The sequence below is a fragment of the Verticillium dahliae genome, genomic scaffold (genome assembly GCF_000150675.1).
Source record: "Verticillium dahliae VdLs.17 supercont1.6 genomic scaffold, whole genome shotgun sequence".
Lineage (NCBI taxonomy): Eukaryota > Fungi > Ascomycota > Sordariomycetes > Glomerellales > Plectosphaerellaceae > Verticillium > Verticillium dahliae.
The window spans coordinates 1,671,003-1,686,254 of NW_009276926.1; the positions used below are offsets into that span (position 1 = coordinate 1,671,003).

A 15,252-nucleotide genomic window follows, 5' to 3' on the forward strand; every position below is an offset into this window, starting at 1 on the left:
CGAACAACAACGCCAGCTATCCAGCCACTTCGAGCGACGACCCAAACATACCTTATTGCAACGACCACATTGCACAGCAACGTAAACATGGCTGACGCAGCCGGCGATTCAGGTACGTTGCAATTGCACCACCGAACTCGTCAGTGATTGAATCTGTCTTCTAATGTTGCACGTCCTCGCAGCCGGGTCGAACTTGAATCTCACTCCCGAGGAGAAGCGTGTTTTTGGTCAGTTGTTTAGGCAAGCCGATACCGACGGTGTTGGCGTGGTTACTGGTGAAGTTGCTGTCAAATTCTTTGACAAGACACGGCTGGACTCCAAAGTCCTAGGAGAGGTGAGTTGCTCCCCCCCGCCCCGGCGAAACATAGAAACATGTGGGTGCGGTTTGGGCAGAAGATGCTAACTACTGTTTGCGCAACAGATATGGCAGATAGCCGACAGTGAGAACAGGGGCTTCCTGACCCCGGCGGGCTTCAGCGCTGTTCTGCGCTTGATCGGTCATGCCCAAGCAGGCCGCGAACCGACGACTGAGCTGGCTTCCCAACCCGGGCCGTTGCCCCATTTCGACGGCTTCCAGCTCCCCGGCCTTTCGTCGCCTCCCCCACCGCCACCAGCGGCGCTACAGGCCCAGGGCACTGGCGGGCCTGTTCGAATTCCGGCATTGACCCCCGAGAAGGTCAATCAATATGCCGGGTTGTTCGAGCGGCAGGCCTTGCAGCCCGGGGGCCTGCTCCCGGGCGATCAGGCCAAGTCCATCTTCGAGAAGGCTGGTCTGCCAATCGAGGTGCTGGGACGGATCTGGCAATTGGCCGACACTGAGCAACGAGGTGCTCTTGTGCAGACCGAGTTCGTCATTGCTATGCACCTACTCACCTCGATGAAATCGGGCGCGCTCCGTGGTCTTCCCAGTATCCTGCCAGCACCGCTCTACGAGGCAGCCACAAGACGTTTGGCCGCTCCACGTCAGTCGCCGACGGCTACGGGTCACATCTCGGCCATCCCTCGACAGCTGAGCGGCTCGGCACCCATACGCACAGGCAGCCCTCTCGGGCGTCCGCCCATCACAGCGCAATCGTCAACGGTGTCTGGGCCAGACTGGCTTGTCACGCCAGCCGACAAAGCGCGCTTTGATCAGCTCTACGACGACCTCGACAAGACTCGCAAGGGATACATCACGGGAGAAGAGGCAGTGCCTTTCCTTAGCCAGTCTAGCCTTCCTGAAGATGCCCTGGCGCAGATTTGGGACCTGGCCGACTGTAATTCGGAAGGCGTCCTGAACCGTGACACTTTCGCTGTGGCCATGTATCTTATTCGCCAACAGCGCACCAGACGTGATGGCTCTTCAGCATTGCCACCAACGCTACCCCCCAACCTTGTCCCACCGAGCATGCGACAGCGGACTCGCCCCGCAGCTACGACGGGCTCTCCCTTTGACGCTCCCGCACCTCCGCCACAAGTTCAGCCTCCCGTCGCGGCGCCCAAGTCAGCTCTGGATGACTTGTTTGGTCTGGATGCGACCCCTACGCCAGCTGTACAAGCCCAGGTGGCGCAAAACACGGGCGGTTCAAACGCCGTTGATCCATTCGCTGCGGGCGCCAACATACAGACCCCATCATCCCCCGCAAAGCCCTCGTCGCCGGCGAACACTCAGTTTAAGCCCTTTGTCCCTTCATCCTCTTTTGGGCGAGGCCTGACTGTTCATGGCACTGGAGACTCGGCTGGCTCTGGTGTTGGATCCAACAGAGCGGTTGGCGGAGCGTCGGATGATCTCCTGGGCGATAACGACCCCGAGATCAGCAAGAAGCTCACAAGTGAGACTGCCGAGCTGGCCAATCTATCCAACCAGGTAGGATCTCTGTCAAAGCAGATGCAAGAGGTTCAAGGGCAGCGAAATGCCTCACAGAACGAGTTCAACCAAGCCAGCGCACAGAAGAAGAACTTTGAGCAGCGCCTTGCACAGCTGCGCACGCTTTACGAGAAGGAGGCTGGCGATGTGCAGGCTCTGCAACAGCAGCTCAGCGATGCACGCAAGGAGACTCAGAAGCTCCAGGCAGAATGCATGCAGCTCGACACGACGTACCGAGATCTGCAGACGCAGCACCAGCAGGTGCTGAGCAGTCTCGAGGCTGACCGACACGAAAATACCGGACTGAAGGAGAAGATCAGAGCGGTCAACGCTGAAGTCGCCCAGCTCAAGCCTCAAATCGAGAAGCTCAAGTCAGAGGCGAGGCAGCAAAAGGGCCTGGTTGCCATCAACAAGAAGCAACTCTCGACGAACGAAGCCGAGCGAGAAAGGCTACAGTCTGAGGCAGCCGATCTCGCCAAGAGCCAGAGTGAGGCCCTCTCCAGGCAAGATACTGGCTCATCGCTTCCCGGCTCTGCATCTGTGGCCAGTCCGGCAGCGTCTGTAGCCAGCGCGAACAACCCGTTCTTCAAGCGAACCGGAAGTACCGACATCATGGGAGCCTTTGCCTCTCCAGCGATCAAGTCTTCTCCCGCCGATCAATCGTTTGACGACATATTTGGCCCTTCGCAGCCTCCCACCCGGTCGACTGACACCCCGCCCCCTCCCATCACGTCTTTCAAGCCGCAAACCACCGGAACATCTACTGGCAGTGTCAGCTCTTGGGCCACACCTCCTGCTGCGTCCCCTACCATGAGTCGCCAGCAGACCTTGACCGCCGAGCCCCCTGCGCCACCCGAGTCCCGTCAGATCAGTTCAAGCTTCCTGCCTTTTTCGGACGCATCTGAATCGCTTTCCTCGTCTCGCGCCGTGTCCCCACCAGCCTCCCGAGCTGGCGAGCCCTTCGAGTCTGTTGTCGCAACACCCACACAGGGACCCCCAGGTGCGTTCCCAGACGAACCGGCTCCCACTGGTGAGGGCTCCGAGACTCTTCGCGAGGCGGGTTCAGCTAGCGAAAGCAAGGTCAGCGGAAATGACGGCCCATCAGCTGCAATCGGCGCTGTTGGCGCGACGACGGGTGGTGGAGGGGGTGATCCTTTTGCTGCCACGGATGAAGACAAGGCAAAGTCGGATTTTGACAACGCCTTTGCAAGCTTCACCAAGGCTCACAAGGCCCCTGAAAAGTCCAGTAACGAGCCCATCAAGCCAGCTGGGGCATTTGACTCCGAGTTCCCCCCCATCTCCGAGCTGGAGAGAGACGACGACTCTGATACGGCCAGCGAGGGTGGTGGATTTGATGACGATTTCGCGCCTGCTTCGCCTCCCAAGAAGCAGAACGAGGCTCCTGCTGTTGCACCTTTCGGCGATGGATCAGCGGCGACTCAGGTGCCGGTGCCCAGTGCTACTGTGACGGGTTCGAGTCTAACTGCAGCAAAGACCAACAGGTTTGTCGCCTCTATGCTTCAACCGTGCAATGTGGCACCAAGGGTCGGACATGCCTGCTGACATGCACAGTGAATTTACAGCACCCACTAGTTCGCTCCAGCATGAGTCGACAAGCCCGGCCACACCCCAGAACGACAACCCGTTCGCACCGCCAGCTACAAGCGGTGCAAACGCACTGAGCCAACCATTCGACCAAGCGCCCCAAGCCAAAGGGGTCTTTGATGATCTAGACGACGATTTTGACGGTCTCGAAGACGCCAAAGAGGGTTCAGCTGACGATGACTTCCAAACAATCTCGAGATCCGGTTTGGACGACTTCAATCCCGTCTTCGACAGCAGCCCCCCTCAAAGCCAGACAAAGAGCGAGCCTGCGACGGCTCCATTTGGGCAGGAGAGCAGCTACGACTTTGGCAGCGCGTCCACCACGTCAGCTGCTCCTGCTGGCGCAGGTGCTGGTACAGCTGGGCCCGACAAGAGCTCGGCCGATGCCCATGATTGGGACTCCATCTTCGCGACTCTAGACTCCCCCAACGGCTCCGCCATAGGTACCGCCGCTCCTTTGAATGCTCCGGCCTCAGTCGCGACCCCAGTCGCGGCCCCGGCCGCAGCACCCGTTGCCGAACCGGAGTCGAGGCCTTTGCCCACCAGGGGCTTGACCGAGGATGGCAAAGATGATGACCCGATTCTCAAGAACCTGACCAACATGGGATACTCTCGATCCGACGCACTCCTGGCCCTCGAGAAGTACGACTACAACTTGGAAAGAGTAAGCCGAGCACCGATCACCTATTAATTGTATTGGGGACTAACGAGACATCAATTTCCAGGCTGCCAACCACCTCGCGAGCCAGTCGTGACAGCGATGAGGGGACCGAGTCGTAAATAGCGAGTAGGGGTGGTAATTGTGATAATGGTGGCAGTAGTCCAGCTTGGATCTAGTTTTTCTCTACATTCCCTTGAAGCGCCTTCTTCCAGCTTTTTCGTTTCAATTTCTTCAGACGATGCTTCACGCCTGTTGTGCGGCACATATGTCTTTGTTTCAGCAAGGGCAAACCGTTCCGCCAGCTGCCAGGCCAATGCCTCGGTACATGATCCTCCCAGTGTATGTAGGCTGTAGAATAATAGGCTTGATCCAATTGATGCCCCAATGCCGAGGCTCTGTGTTTGATGTTGTTTGTTCACGACGCAACGAGTCGTTGTAGAGTTAGCGAACCTACTGGATATCTACATGATCGAAGCCCCATATGTAGACGTAATGACTAGGCCTTGTATACCCATCACATGCGATTCTTCATCCGGTTTCTGATTTCAGCGACACTATAGGGGAATCATTGCACTGTCTCCTGCCAGAGAGAAGACACCTCTGCCAAGCGCTGCCGATGCAAGTAGAACGGCTACTCCCGGGCTTGCAGATGTGGCCGGACATATAAAAGGCGGCAGTGTCCCGAGGTAATCTTCCTCCGCAGTGGGAGCCGCGTACAGACGATGGAGCAGGACTGGGTCTTGCCTAGGCAAACATTGCTGCATCGCAACTCTACCAAGGCAAAAGACAAGGCAGTGGAGGTAGATACGCTTGGTACGCCAGGATGGCACCATACTATGCCGACAGGACCCGAACGTACTGAATGCTGGCCAATGAGTGCGTGCGATAAGCCAGGGCAACAAGTCCGCTAGCTGATACCAACCTTATACGACGGGGACCACCCCTAACAGGTCCCACGCTGCCCATAGCTCTGGAAGCCATGTCCGACGCCGGACAGCCAGACAAAAATTTCCTGGTGTAGAGCTACATGACTGTTGAGCAGCGCGCGATCTAGCATCCTCCCCTTTTCCGCAACACCACAGCTCGACACAACTACCACGACCCGGCATTCAGTCCCAGATTTTGAATCAAGATTCTGGTGACCCGCGGATTGTACGCAAACATCGAACAAATCCACCGATACACCCCTAAACCCTCGAACATCACGAAATATGTCTCCACCATCAGTCTCGGGTCGTCAGAAGGAGTCGAACCTGGCCAGGCTCCTTGGATCCGGTAACGTGGCAACACCCATCGGCCATTTACCTACGGCCACTGATACGTACAAACTACAGGGTCCGCTGGTATTGCCGAGCTGGCCGTCTTCCATCCAGTGAGAACATGATCGAACGCAACACCACGACCCATACCTTCTGACACCAAGTGCACCTAGGTCGACACCATTGCGAAGCGTCTCATGAGCAACCAGACCAAGGTGCGATTCACATAGCCACCTGTTGCGTTTCTCCGCGCTCTGACAACGAAGCAGATAACGAATGCCACCGAGTTGAACAAGGTTGTCTTCAAGGACACTGCGAACGCGGCAGCTGGCCGCAAGTTTTTCTCCTTGTTCCCCGGCCTGGGCTATGCTGCTGGCTACAAGGTCCTCCAGAGGATATACAAGTACGGCGGCCAGCCTATCGCGCGCGATTACCTGGACACCCACTATGGTCGTGATTTTGAGCAAGCCTTTGGCAAGAAGACGGGCAAGGCCGTGATGCACTCAACGGCAGGCAGGTGAGATTATTCCGTGTTTTGCGGTCTGGTGATAACGACCTAGGCTAACTGGGCTCGACAGCCTGATTGGTATCGGTGAGATTGTTCTTCTGCCGCTGGATGTTCTTAAGATCAAGAGGCAGACGAACCCCGAGGCTTTCCGCGGAAGGGGTGTGTTCAAGATTGTCGCCGACGAGGGCTTCGGGCTGTACAGGGGCTGGGGCTGGACCGCAGCGCGTAACGCTCCCGGATCTTTTGCGGTATGCGGTTCTCTTTCGATGGCTTGTACTACGGACACTGACAAGATGTTGCGCAGCTTTTCGGAGGTTCCGCTTTCGCCAAGGAATTCATCTTCCACCTTGAGGATTACAACAAGGCCTCGTGGTTCCAGAACTTTGTGGCGTCTATTGCCGGTGCCTCTGCTTCCCTGGTCGTTTCTGCGCCGCTGGATGTCATCAAGACGAGGATTCAAAACCGCAACTTCGACAACCCCGAGGGTGGATTCAAGATTCTCAGCAAGATGGCCAAGAACGAAGGCCTGTCCAGTTTCTTCAAGGGCCTCGTTCCCAAGGTACGTTGTACAAGCACGGACGCGCCGCGCCTTACGCTGGTCCAACGAGCTGTGGCTAATAACAATTCACCTCTAGTTGTTGATGACCGGCCCGAAGCTCGTCTTCTCGTTCTGGCTGGCTCAGACGCTGATTCCTGCCTTCGATGGCATGCTGCCTAAATGATCTACCGGTGTCGGTGGTTAGGACGACCCGCCAGCGCATCGATCGAGGCGGTTTTGGAACTGCGGTCCATGATTGACTTTGCCATGACCGATGACGTTGGCTACAGATGGTGGTCATGCTGATGGGCGCGACCCGGAACGCTTTGATAGAGTGCATGCTTCATTGCATGGCGCACCTCGATGTATAACAGAAATGAAATTTTAATTGAAGATCTTGGGAATCACACGGGAGTGTTCAGCAGCTGGACAGTCTTCTGTATTGAAGCCCTATGCCATGATTGCTGGCGGCGTCGAAGGGAACGTTGACAGCTGTGACATGACTGAGCCAATAGAGACAGAGCCAGCTATCTACCTACGTATGGGCCTGGCTTCGGTACATGCACAGTCGAGGCCAAACTGTTTTGATCCACGAGACTTGGCCAGGCGGATAAGGTACCGACGGCAATCTGAGGTAACTCTAGTGAGCTCCATGGGTGGTAGCTCAGCTTTGGTGGTCCCGACCCAGTCTGGGGCCTTATCGGGTTCACGTAGGCAAGTGACGTGCCAGCTTGACCCCCAACTCAGGCGTTGCTGTAGCAACATGGCAGCAACACAAGGGCCTTGGGCGCGTCACCAACCCATTGACAGAGCAAGGCAGGGGGTGCCAGCTATCCAACCAGGTAGGGATCCCCTCTACGACTAGCTCGCATATCAATAAACGAACCTCCAAGTCCATCTCGTCCGAGCTTTCCATGTTGGTATACAATCGACAACACCAAGCTGGTCGCCAGGCCGAACACAGCCGCCCTTGTTACTATTCCTCTCTCGCCTGATTATATTGCGCTTTGAACTACTCGAGGTCTGACAAAGACGACAAGCCAGGAGCTTGCGTATCAACGCACTACCCTTCTTTTGATTGGGAAAAAAACCCCATCAAGAGGAAACATTCCAACCATCCGCGACATCCTCTCCAGAGACCCTCAACATTCCAACTCAATCAGGACCGCTGCCGGAATGCCGCTCATGGACCGTGACCACTCTTGGGAGGGAGAAGGCCATCTCAGGCATCAGCACTCGGCATCTTCTGATCATGGTCGAGCACTCATTCCCATGTACGTGCAAGCTCGTCAGAGTTTCTTACTAAACACCATGTTTTCGTGTGTTTCGGCAGAATGACTTGGTCCAAGCTAATCCGCCAAAGGTGGGATAGCTCTGATCCCGAACGCGCGCCTCCGCCACTTCCACTCAATCCTCAATCGCCTAGCATCTCGCCACGAAAGGGCACTTCGAGCGCAATACAGTCTGCTCACGCTACACTCGCCGAAAGGGCCCGCGAGAGCAGCGGCATGCCCAGCCCTTTGACCAAGCGCACAAACGATAGCTCCCCAGACAAGTCTCTTGTCAGAGGTCCTCAACACCGACGGATGCAATCGCTTCACACCGGCACCGTCCGCGACATCAGCCTCTTGCTCGAAAACGGGCCCCAGCCTGCGCCTTCCTCTCCCACGAAACCTGCCGAGAAGAACTTGCGCCCATCAACCCCTTCCAGGGCACCACACAGCTTCTCCGAGTCGGTCCTGTCCGACAAGGAGAACCACGCCATCGTCACCTCTCCAACGCCGGGGCCGAGCTTGACGCCGATCGTCCGTCCGACGGCCCGCAGAACACACCAAAGCATCCTCGGAGACAACACGCCGCCACAGTCCGCAACCATGCTGGCCCTTCAACACGTGCCCTCTCCGGCCCCGGCCCCGAAGGAGGCCGAATCACCTCTCCAGAATGCCAATCCGGCACCCACATCGACGGCCCTCGTGCGTGCTCCGCTGAACTTTGATGGGCTTTCCAATCAGATCTTGAGCCTTACCAACATAGCGACTGCGCTTCAGAGGGACATGGCGCAACTGAGCCGTCGCAGCCGGGACAATGCGACCGATCTCTCTAGTCTCAAAGAAGCCACGACGGCCCGAGACGAAGATATCCGTAAAAGCATCCGCGAAATGATCACCAATCTCAACGAGGTCAATTCCCGACCGCTCTCGCGTGACCCTTACGGTTCAGGGTTATATCTCGACAACAAACCACACTACGGCTCGGTATCGAAGCCTGCCAGGCCCTTCTCCCTCCCCAGGATCCCGTCCCCCACCACCTTCTCAGCCTCCTTGGACCGCGATTCCGTCAGCACACCATCGTTGTGCTCTCAGGATGCATCCAGCTCAGTCGCCATCCTTGAAAAGGTCATGCGGGATATGGGCACCAAAGAAGGGCAGGACTTGCTCTTGAGTCGTCTGTCCGAGGTTGCTGATAGGCTAGCTGGTGTGGCCCCGGCAGCAAAGGTTGAAGAACTACTCAACCTCGCCAAGAAGAGTTCACAACACGCTATTGTGCGTGGGCAGGACAATATCTCCCCAAACCGCAATCCAAACTACGCCGACAAGAGGTCTGTCAATCTGGAGGGCGGGTTCGATGACAACTCGCCCGGCCCGGTAGCGCATAGAATGGCAGCTCTTGCCCGCGATGACAACCGGCATAACTCCTCTGCCCTGACCGTCAAAGCCAGTGAACCCCTGAGTGACGACTTTGTCAAGGTCATCCGCGGTGTCAAGGACAGTATTGCTCAAAGCGGTGGTCTCACGGCCGAGGTCAAGGCTCTCGTCCGCGAGCTTCGAGGTGAAGTCCTCGGCATGGGCCGCGAAATCGGCCGCAGACTCGATGAGGTCAAGGACACGGGCAGTGCCACCGATGAAGCTGCCAGCAAGGAAGAGATTGCTAAGATCGTCGACGAGGGTCTCGATCAGATGAAGGAACAGATCAGTGAACTGGTCCGGGAACACCGACGATCGTCCACTGCATCAGCCACGTCTCGTGCCAATACGATCGACTACCAGGAAATCTACAACGCCATGCGAGCTGCTCTCCGTGACGCGAAGGCCGCCGGGCCGGAAACTCCAGACCTCAGCCGAGAAGACGTTGTTGAGGCTGTCAGGCTAGCTTGGGAAGATTACAAGCCGCAGGTTGAAGCCGAGGAACTGTCATTCGGTAGGGAAGATGTCCTTGAATACCTCAAAGAAGGACTTCAGGACTACGTGGCGCAAGACGACAGGAATCCTGGCGCCACTAGAGATGAGGTCTTCCAGGCCGTGGTTGAAGGTCTGAAGCATTTCGTGCCACCAAGAATGGATTCTGCAACGGCACTATCACGCGTTGAGATTCTTGACGCCGTACGAGAATGCTTGGAGGAATTCGAATTCCCTGTCGCACCATCAGCCATGAACGCAGAGCTCTCTCGTGACGACATGGTTCACGCAGTCCAGGAGGGTTTGCGAGGGTTCGATTTTCCTCAACCCACCTCGCTCCTTGCACCACCACGCGACGACAACGACATCAGTTCGCGCCTTCAACAGTTGATGGACTATCTACGCCAGGAGTTCAGCGCAGTCTCTGAAGAAGCCAAACAGAATGTTGCCGCCAATGGGCGGGACACAGAGCAGGTGCTCGACGCGACCAAGGACGGCCTTGAGAGGCTCCGCAACGACATGGAAGAATTGATGAGCCATATAAACCTCGAGCGTGGCACGAGCGTGGAACAAGAAGAGCTCATGGAAACTCTGGCTGAGGCATTGGACGGTCTACGAGACGAAATGGCTTCCCTGGTCCAAAAGGCCACAGAGGACTCCAGACTCATGATGGAGTCCCACATGGACTCGCTACGCGACACAGTTCACTCATCCATGGTCCCGGTCAGTCCTCAGAACAACAATGCAGAAGTCCTCGAAGCAGTCAAAATCGGCCTCGACAGCGTGCGAGCCGAGATGCATCGCCCTTTCGCTGGCCATGCCGAGATCCTGGATGCTCTCCACGAAGGCTTGGCAGACCTACGCTCCAGCATTGATAAGGTCGGCGACCGACCGGTGGATCTCACGGCCAACGATGAGATCCTAGATGCTCTGAAAGCAGGCCTGGATGGTGTCCGGTCAGATATCGACGCGCTGCGTCAGCATACGCAAGAAGATAAGGCTGTCACCTCCATGAACGACAACGCTGTCGTGCCTGCCGCTCCCGCTGATGCGCTGCGACACGACGATATCAAGAACCTCGAGGTCCTTATCACGCAGCTTCGCATCAAGGTGGAGGCGATGAATGTGGAAACCTTCGCGAAACCGCCACGGGAGACGAGCGCAGGGGAGGACTTCTCTCGCCTCGAAGACATGCTTCGCGGTGTTCAGGAGTCAGTCTCGGGAATTGCTCAGGCAAGAGAAGCGCCCGCCAAACCTGCGAGCACCGACAGTGCATCCAGGGAGGACGTGGAAGCAATCGAGACAATCCTGCGTAATACAAAGGCCAAGCTCGACGATCTCATGGACGGCGAGCAGGCTATCCGGAAAGAACATCTGGATAGTGTTGAGGCCTTGGTGGTTGATACCCGCGAGGCAGTCAGCAATGCCGCAGCACGGATCGAAGGACTGCCAAGCAAGGACGATATGCTGACACTCGAGGCTTTGGTTGCACAAATTGCCAACGGGCTCGAGGAGACGAAGGAACAGGCCACAAAGGGGCTGGCCGACCCAGAGAGAGTCACCAAGAGTGACGTTGATGCTGTCGGAGCTGCGTGTCTGGACATCAAGACTGTTTTTGAGCAGATGATCAAAACGGACATGGCTGCCCTCGCTTCGGGCGAAGACATACAGACCATCAGCACCACCCTCGAAGATCTGAAAACCCGCGTTGAGTCGAGCGGTGCCCTGCACACAGCAGCGCTTGAAGAGCGACAAGCCGAGATCGTAGGGGTAGGCGAGCGAGTCTCCGACGTCAAGACTCTACTGGAGGAATTCCAAACCTTGGCCAAGGGCAAGCTGGAGGATGGAGCCACTGGCATCGAAGCCTTAGGGAAACTGCTCGAGGGCGTCTCGGAAACGGTCGAACTTAATGCCGGCGTCGGTCAGGAACTGAAAGAGCTCTCTGATATCATGAAAGCCGAGTTTGAGGAATCTAGGGCAGGCGTCGTCGGTGCCAAACTCGATACCGACGAGAAGTTCAGCGAGATCACCGAGAAGCTGGGCACTAAGATCGATGAGAAGATCGCCGAGCTCATGCTCAAGTATGACGAGTTCCAGACCTCATCCGACGAGCGGGCCAAGGCAGGAGAGGCTCGTGACGCAGAAACCGACGCAGCATTGCTGAGCACAAAGAACGTCGCTGAAGAGCTGAAGACCCTTGTCGACACCCTTGGTTCCGCTGTCACTGACTCTCTTGAAAAGATGGAAGAGGCCTCGAGAACAGTCTTCAGCAAAGTGGAGGAGCTCGCCAATAAGACGGAAGAAAACGACTCCAACGACAAGACCGAGCACCAACAGACTCGGGATCAAATAACACAGGCCATCGCCTCTGTTGGTGCATTGCAAGGGCAAGTTGGCGACTTCCAGCCCCAGATTCTCCAGGCTGTCAAGGATGTCCTGGTCATTGTCGACCAGCACTATGAGCACTCTAAGTCATCGGCAACCGACCTTCACAGCAGGCTCGAAGTCGCAAAAGCAGAGCCCGGGCCACCCCTCTTGCCTCCCATCGAGAAGTACGACGACACAGTCGTGCACGAGAAGCTTGACCGGCTTGTGTCCAGCACGGAGAAATACGATGACACAGCTGTGCACGAGAAGCTCGACAAGCTCGTTGAGAGCACCGAGAAGTATGATGATGCTGTCATGCAAGAGAAGCTGGACCGATTGGTCAACCACACCGAGGAAGCGGACAAGGCTTTTTCACAGCTGCAGACGCTAGAGCAGGTTCATCAACAAGTCATGGCTACAGCTGCCGAGATCTCGTCATTCCTCGCAAACCAGGCGAAAGAAGTCGCCGAGGCCAACGATGCCAAAGAAAAGTCCTTGCAAGAGACGACTCTTGCTCTGGAGCGGCAGCTCGTCCACAAGGAACAGGTTGACAAGAATCTTGCGTCCCTTCGACAGGAGGAAGATCTCCTGAAGGACTCGATCAAAAGTCTTCGAATGGAACAGGATGCAATGAACAAGCAGAAGACGAGGTTGACAGCCGATGTCTCGTCGCTCGAGATGGCATTGCGCATCCGTCGCGAAGAGCTGCACGAGATGGAGAATCGAGCCGAGGGGTTGGAGCGCAGGATTCTCGAGGGCGTCATGGACCACTCTCGCGTTCTTCTTATGTCCAAGGCTGCGAAAGGTCAGGAGATGATGAACCGCAAGCGTGTCAAGGTGCCCAAGACATCGTCACGTGCGCCGGCGGAAACAACGCAGCAACCGCGCGCTTCTCCTGCTGTCAATCTTGCTCTTTCTGCAAAGCGCAACCTGGCGCCTCCGGGAGTGAACAGCCCGGGCCGCCGCATTTTGTCTCTCAGCCAGATCAACAACAATGTGCAAAGTGGAGGTGTTGCTCGAAGCCAAAGCGTACGGACCCCAGCCGCGGCAGGTCGTTCCCTCCGCAAGAGCAGCTGGGGTGGTGGGTTCGACAAAGACCGCGGTGCCCAGAATAAGGAAAACATCTCGGTGCGGGAGGTGGATGAAGACTCTGATCTGCCTTCCTTTGACACACCAAGTGACTCGCGGCGGTCCGTTGGTCAGTCTGCTGCTGGCGATGATGCCAGTGAGACGGAGACTCTCCGGCGGACTAGTCAGGGCACAACCATTTTCACCGAGAGCGTGACGGACAGCATGGTCGGGGAGGACGACAACAGCACAAGACTGGATTATTCAGATGATGATCTGCAAAGCCAATGGACGGAGAGTGCTGTCGGGACCGACCTTGATGCGGGAGCTGCTGGAGGCAACGAAGTCATGTTGTACGAGGACGGGCTCGGGGCATGATGCACTGGGGCAAGTTCAGATGTCGTCGCAACGAGCTCGAGGCCGTTTTCAGGGGTGGGCGAGGCAGACATTGAAATAAGTTTGAGTTCTCGTGGAGCAGGGGATAACGGATATCGGGGTGATTGGTCTTCCTGCACCCACGTTTTTGATCAATATTTGTAGCGGTAACGACAATAATGACAATCGTCCTATTATTACATTTTGAGTGGAGCACTATGGCCAGGTTGGAGATTTACAAGTGACTCTCCTTCTTCATCCGCTGCGGTGCGACGTGATGACGGTCTTGCCGTCCATCCACGGCCTCAAACATTCGGGAATATGAACCGTCTTTTGTTCTTCGTTCCACCCGTTCTCCAAAAGTGCGGCCAGCACCCTTGGCACTGCAAGAGCCGTTCCGTTGACAGTCCAAGGGAACGCCAACTGGCCGTCTATCCGTGCACGGGTGGCTAACCTCCTCGTCTGGTAGTCTGTACAGATGCTAGCAGACGTCACCTCACCCCAACCACCCTGCTGCTCCTGGCGCGAGGGGAAGAAGGCCTCGATGTCAATTTTTCGAAACGCGGAAGCGCCGAGTTCAGTCGTGGGCATCTCCAGGACGCGGCAGCTGAGGCCGAGAGATTCCAGCAGCTCCGTCTGCATGTCCAGCATCTCGTCGAAAGTTTCAGTTGTGTCGTCGAGGTTAGGTGGTGTCCAGGCAAATAGCTCCACCTTGGTGAACTCGTGCACTCTGTACAAGCCTTTGGTGCTCGCGCCACGGGCACCCGCCTCGGCGCGGTAGCATCGCGAGACGGCAACACGCTTGGCGGGAAGGTCAGACTCGCTCAAGGTCGAATTGGCTTTCATCCCTGCGAGAGGAATCTCGGACGTGCCCGCGAGCACAAGCTCAGGCTTGTCGCGTTCGACATCCTCAGCCGGGCGTGCGATGGAATAGATCTGCTGCTCATCATTATGGTCGCGAGGCTGGTAACCGCATGCATTGGCGATGTGGCTGTACACCATGGAAGGGGGGGCGACCTGGCGCCAGCCGTGGCGGACGGCTACTGCCAGCGCGTACTGCACGAGGGCCTGTTCGAGCTGGGCGGCTTCGTCCAGGAGGTAGTAAAACCCCCAGCCTGACGTGCTGCCGGCGCTGGCAAAGTCGAGAATGCCCAGCTCTGTACCAATGTGGACGTGGGAGCGCCAAACTCGGTCCGATGAGGAAGCCTTCTTGAGGTGCTGCTCGTTGATCTGGCTGAGGAGAGTTGGCTCTTCGCCAACAGGAGACTCGTGGCTTGAGAGGTTCGGAACGGTCGAGGCAAGCGTCTGCATCTCCTCGACCAGCCGTGCCTCTAGCTTTTCAACGCCGGAAAGCTCCTTCTTCAATCTGCGCGCCTCTTCGAGCAGTTGGTCCTTTGTGAGCGAGCAGATATCTTCAGCAGTGCCTTCAGCATCGCGAACCGTGGGGTTCGCGATGCACCGTCGAACTTGGTTGGATCGCTCCCTTAATGAACGTGATGAGCGCTGATGATCCTGCCATTGCTTGAATATTGCTGCGATGCGGGCCGGATTTTCACTGTGAGCTCCGTAGTTCCTGTTGCGACAGTTTTCTGCGTGGAGGTCTGCATTCTCTCGTATGTGTTTGATGTCAAGCGTTGGCTTGGGCGCTATTGATGGCCGTTTCATGTCTGCGAATGAGCGACGGAATTTGCCATAGGGGACTCCTCTCGTCCTCCCCAGTCCGGCAGGAGCGCATCCCACTCGCGCAAATGAAAGCATTGTCGTTGTTGTAGGTAAGGTACCTGGGCAGGACCCTGGATACACGGCGTGGAAATGTAGACTACTATTGCATGAGTGATCGTAAGTTCGT

The 15,252-nt window shown here is 56.7% G+C and overlaps 4 protein-coding genes across 4 annotated transcripts; 3 read left to right on the forward strand and 1 right to left on the reverse strand.

Annotated features, from left to right (window-relative positions):
* Positions 1 to 87: 87 nt before the first annotated feature.
* VDAG_04061 (UBA domain-containing protein) lies at positions 88 to 4,206 on the forward strand (the record flags this gene model as incomplete). The annotated part of the gene is made up of 5 exons (XM_009654145.1): positions 88 to 112; positions 183 to 334; positions 422 to 3,348; positions 3,440 to 4,115; positions 4,177 to 4,206. 5 exons carry the CDS (start codon positions 88 to 90, stop codon positions 4,204 to 4,206), a joined length of 3,810 nt encoding a protein of 1,269 aa, XP_009652440.1.
* A 933-nt stretch (positions 4,207 to 5,139) lies between these two features.
* VDAG_04062 (guanine nucleotide transporter) lies at positions 5,140 to 6,837 on the forward strand. Its single transcript, XM_009654146.1, has 7 exons — positions 5,140 to 5,387; positions 5,447 to 5,484; positions 5,545 to 5,586; positions 5,641 to 5,888; positions 5,950 to 6,127; positions 6,184 to 6,438; positions 6,515 to 6,837. The coding sequence occupies exons 1-7, from the start codon at positions 5,324 to 5,326 to the stop codon at positions 6,599 to 6,601; spliced, it is 912 nt and encodes a 303-aa protein (XP_009652441.1). The 5' UTR covers positions 5,140 to 5,323; the 3' UTR covers positions 6,602 to 6,837.
* Positions 6,838 to 7,593: 756 nt separating this feature from the next.
* VDAG_04063 (uncharacterized protein) lies at positions 7,594 to 13,406 on the forward strand (the record flags this gene model as incomplete). The annotated part of the gene is made up of 2 exons (XM_009654147.1): positions 7,594 to 7,691; positions 7,781 to 13,406. The coding sequence occupies 2 exons, from the start codon at positions 7,594 to 7,596 to the stop codon at positions 13,404 to 13,406; spliced, it is 5,724 nt and encodes a 1,907-aa protein (XP_009652442.1).
* A 252-nt stretch (positions 13,407 to 13,658) lies between these two features.
* VDAG_04064 (seryl-tRNA synthetase) lies at positions 13,659 to 15,161 on the reverse strand (the record flags this gene model as incomplete). The annotated part of the gene is made up of 1 exon (XM_009654148.1): positions 13,659 to 15,161. One exon carries the CDS (start codon positions 15,159 to 15,161, stop codon positions 13,659 to 13,661), a length of 1,503 nt encoding a protein of 500 aa, XP_009652443.1.
* Positions 15,162 to 15,252: the final 91 nt, after the last annotated feature.

Excerpts from the sequence above, each read along its gene's own strand:
- VDAG_04062 (XM_009654146.1), top strand. The coding sequence starts at position 5,324 with ATGTCTCCACCATCAGTCTCGGGTCGTCAGAAGGAGTCGAACCTGGCC. Across the intron at positions 5,485-5,544 it reads AGCTGGCCGTCTTCCATCCA|GTCGACACCATTGCGAAGCG; the intron begins GTGAGAACATGA and ends AAGTGCACCTAG. Across the intron at positions 6,439-6,514 it reads TCAAGGGCCTCGTTCCCAAG|TTGTTGATGACCGGCCCGAA; the intron begins GTACGTTGTACA and ends ATTCACCTCTAG.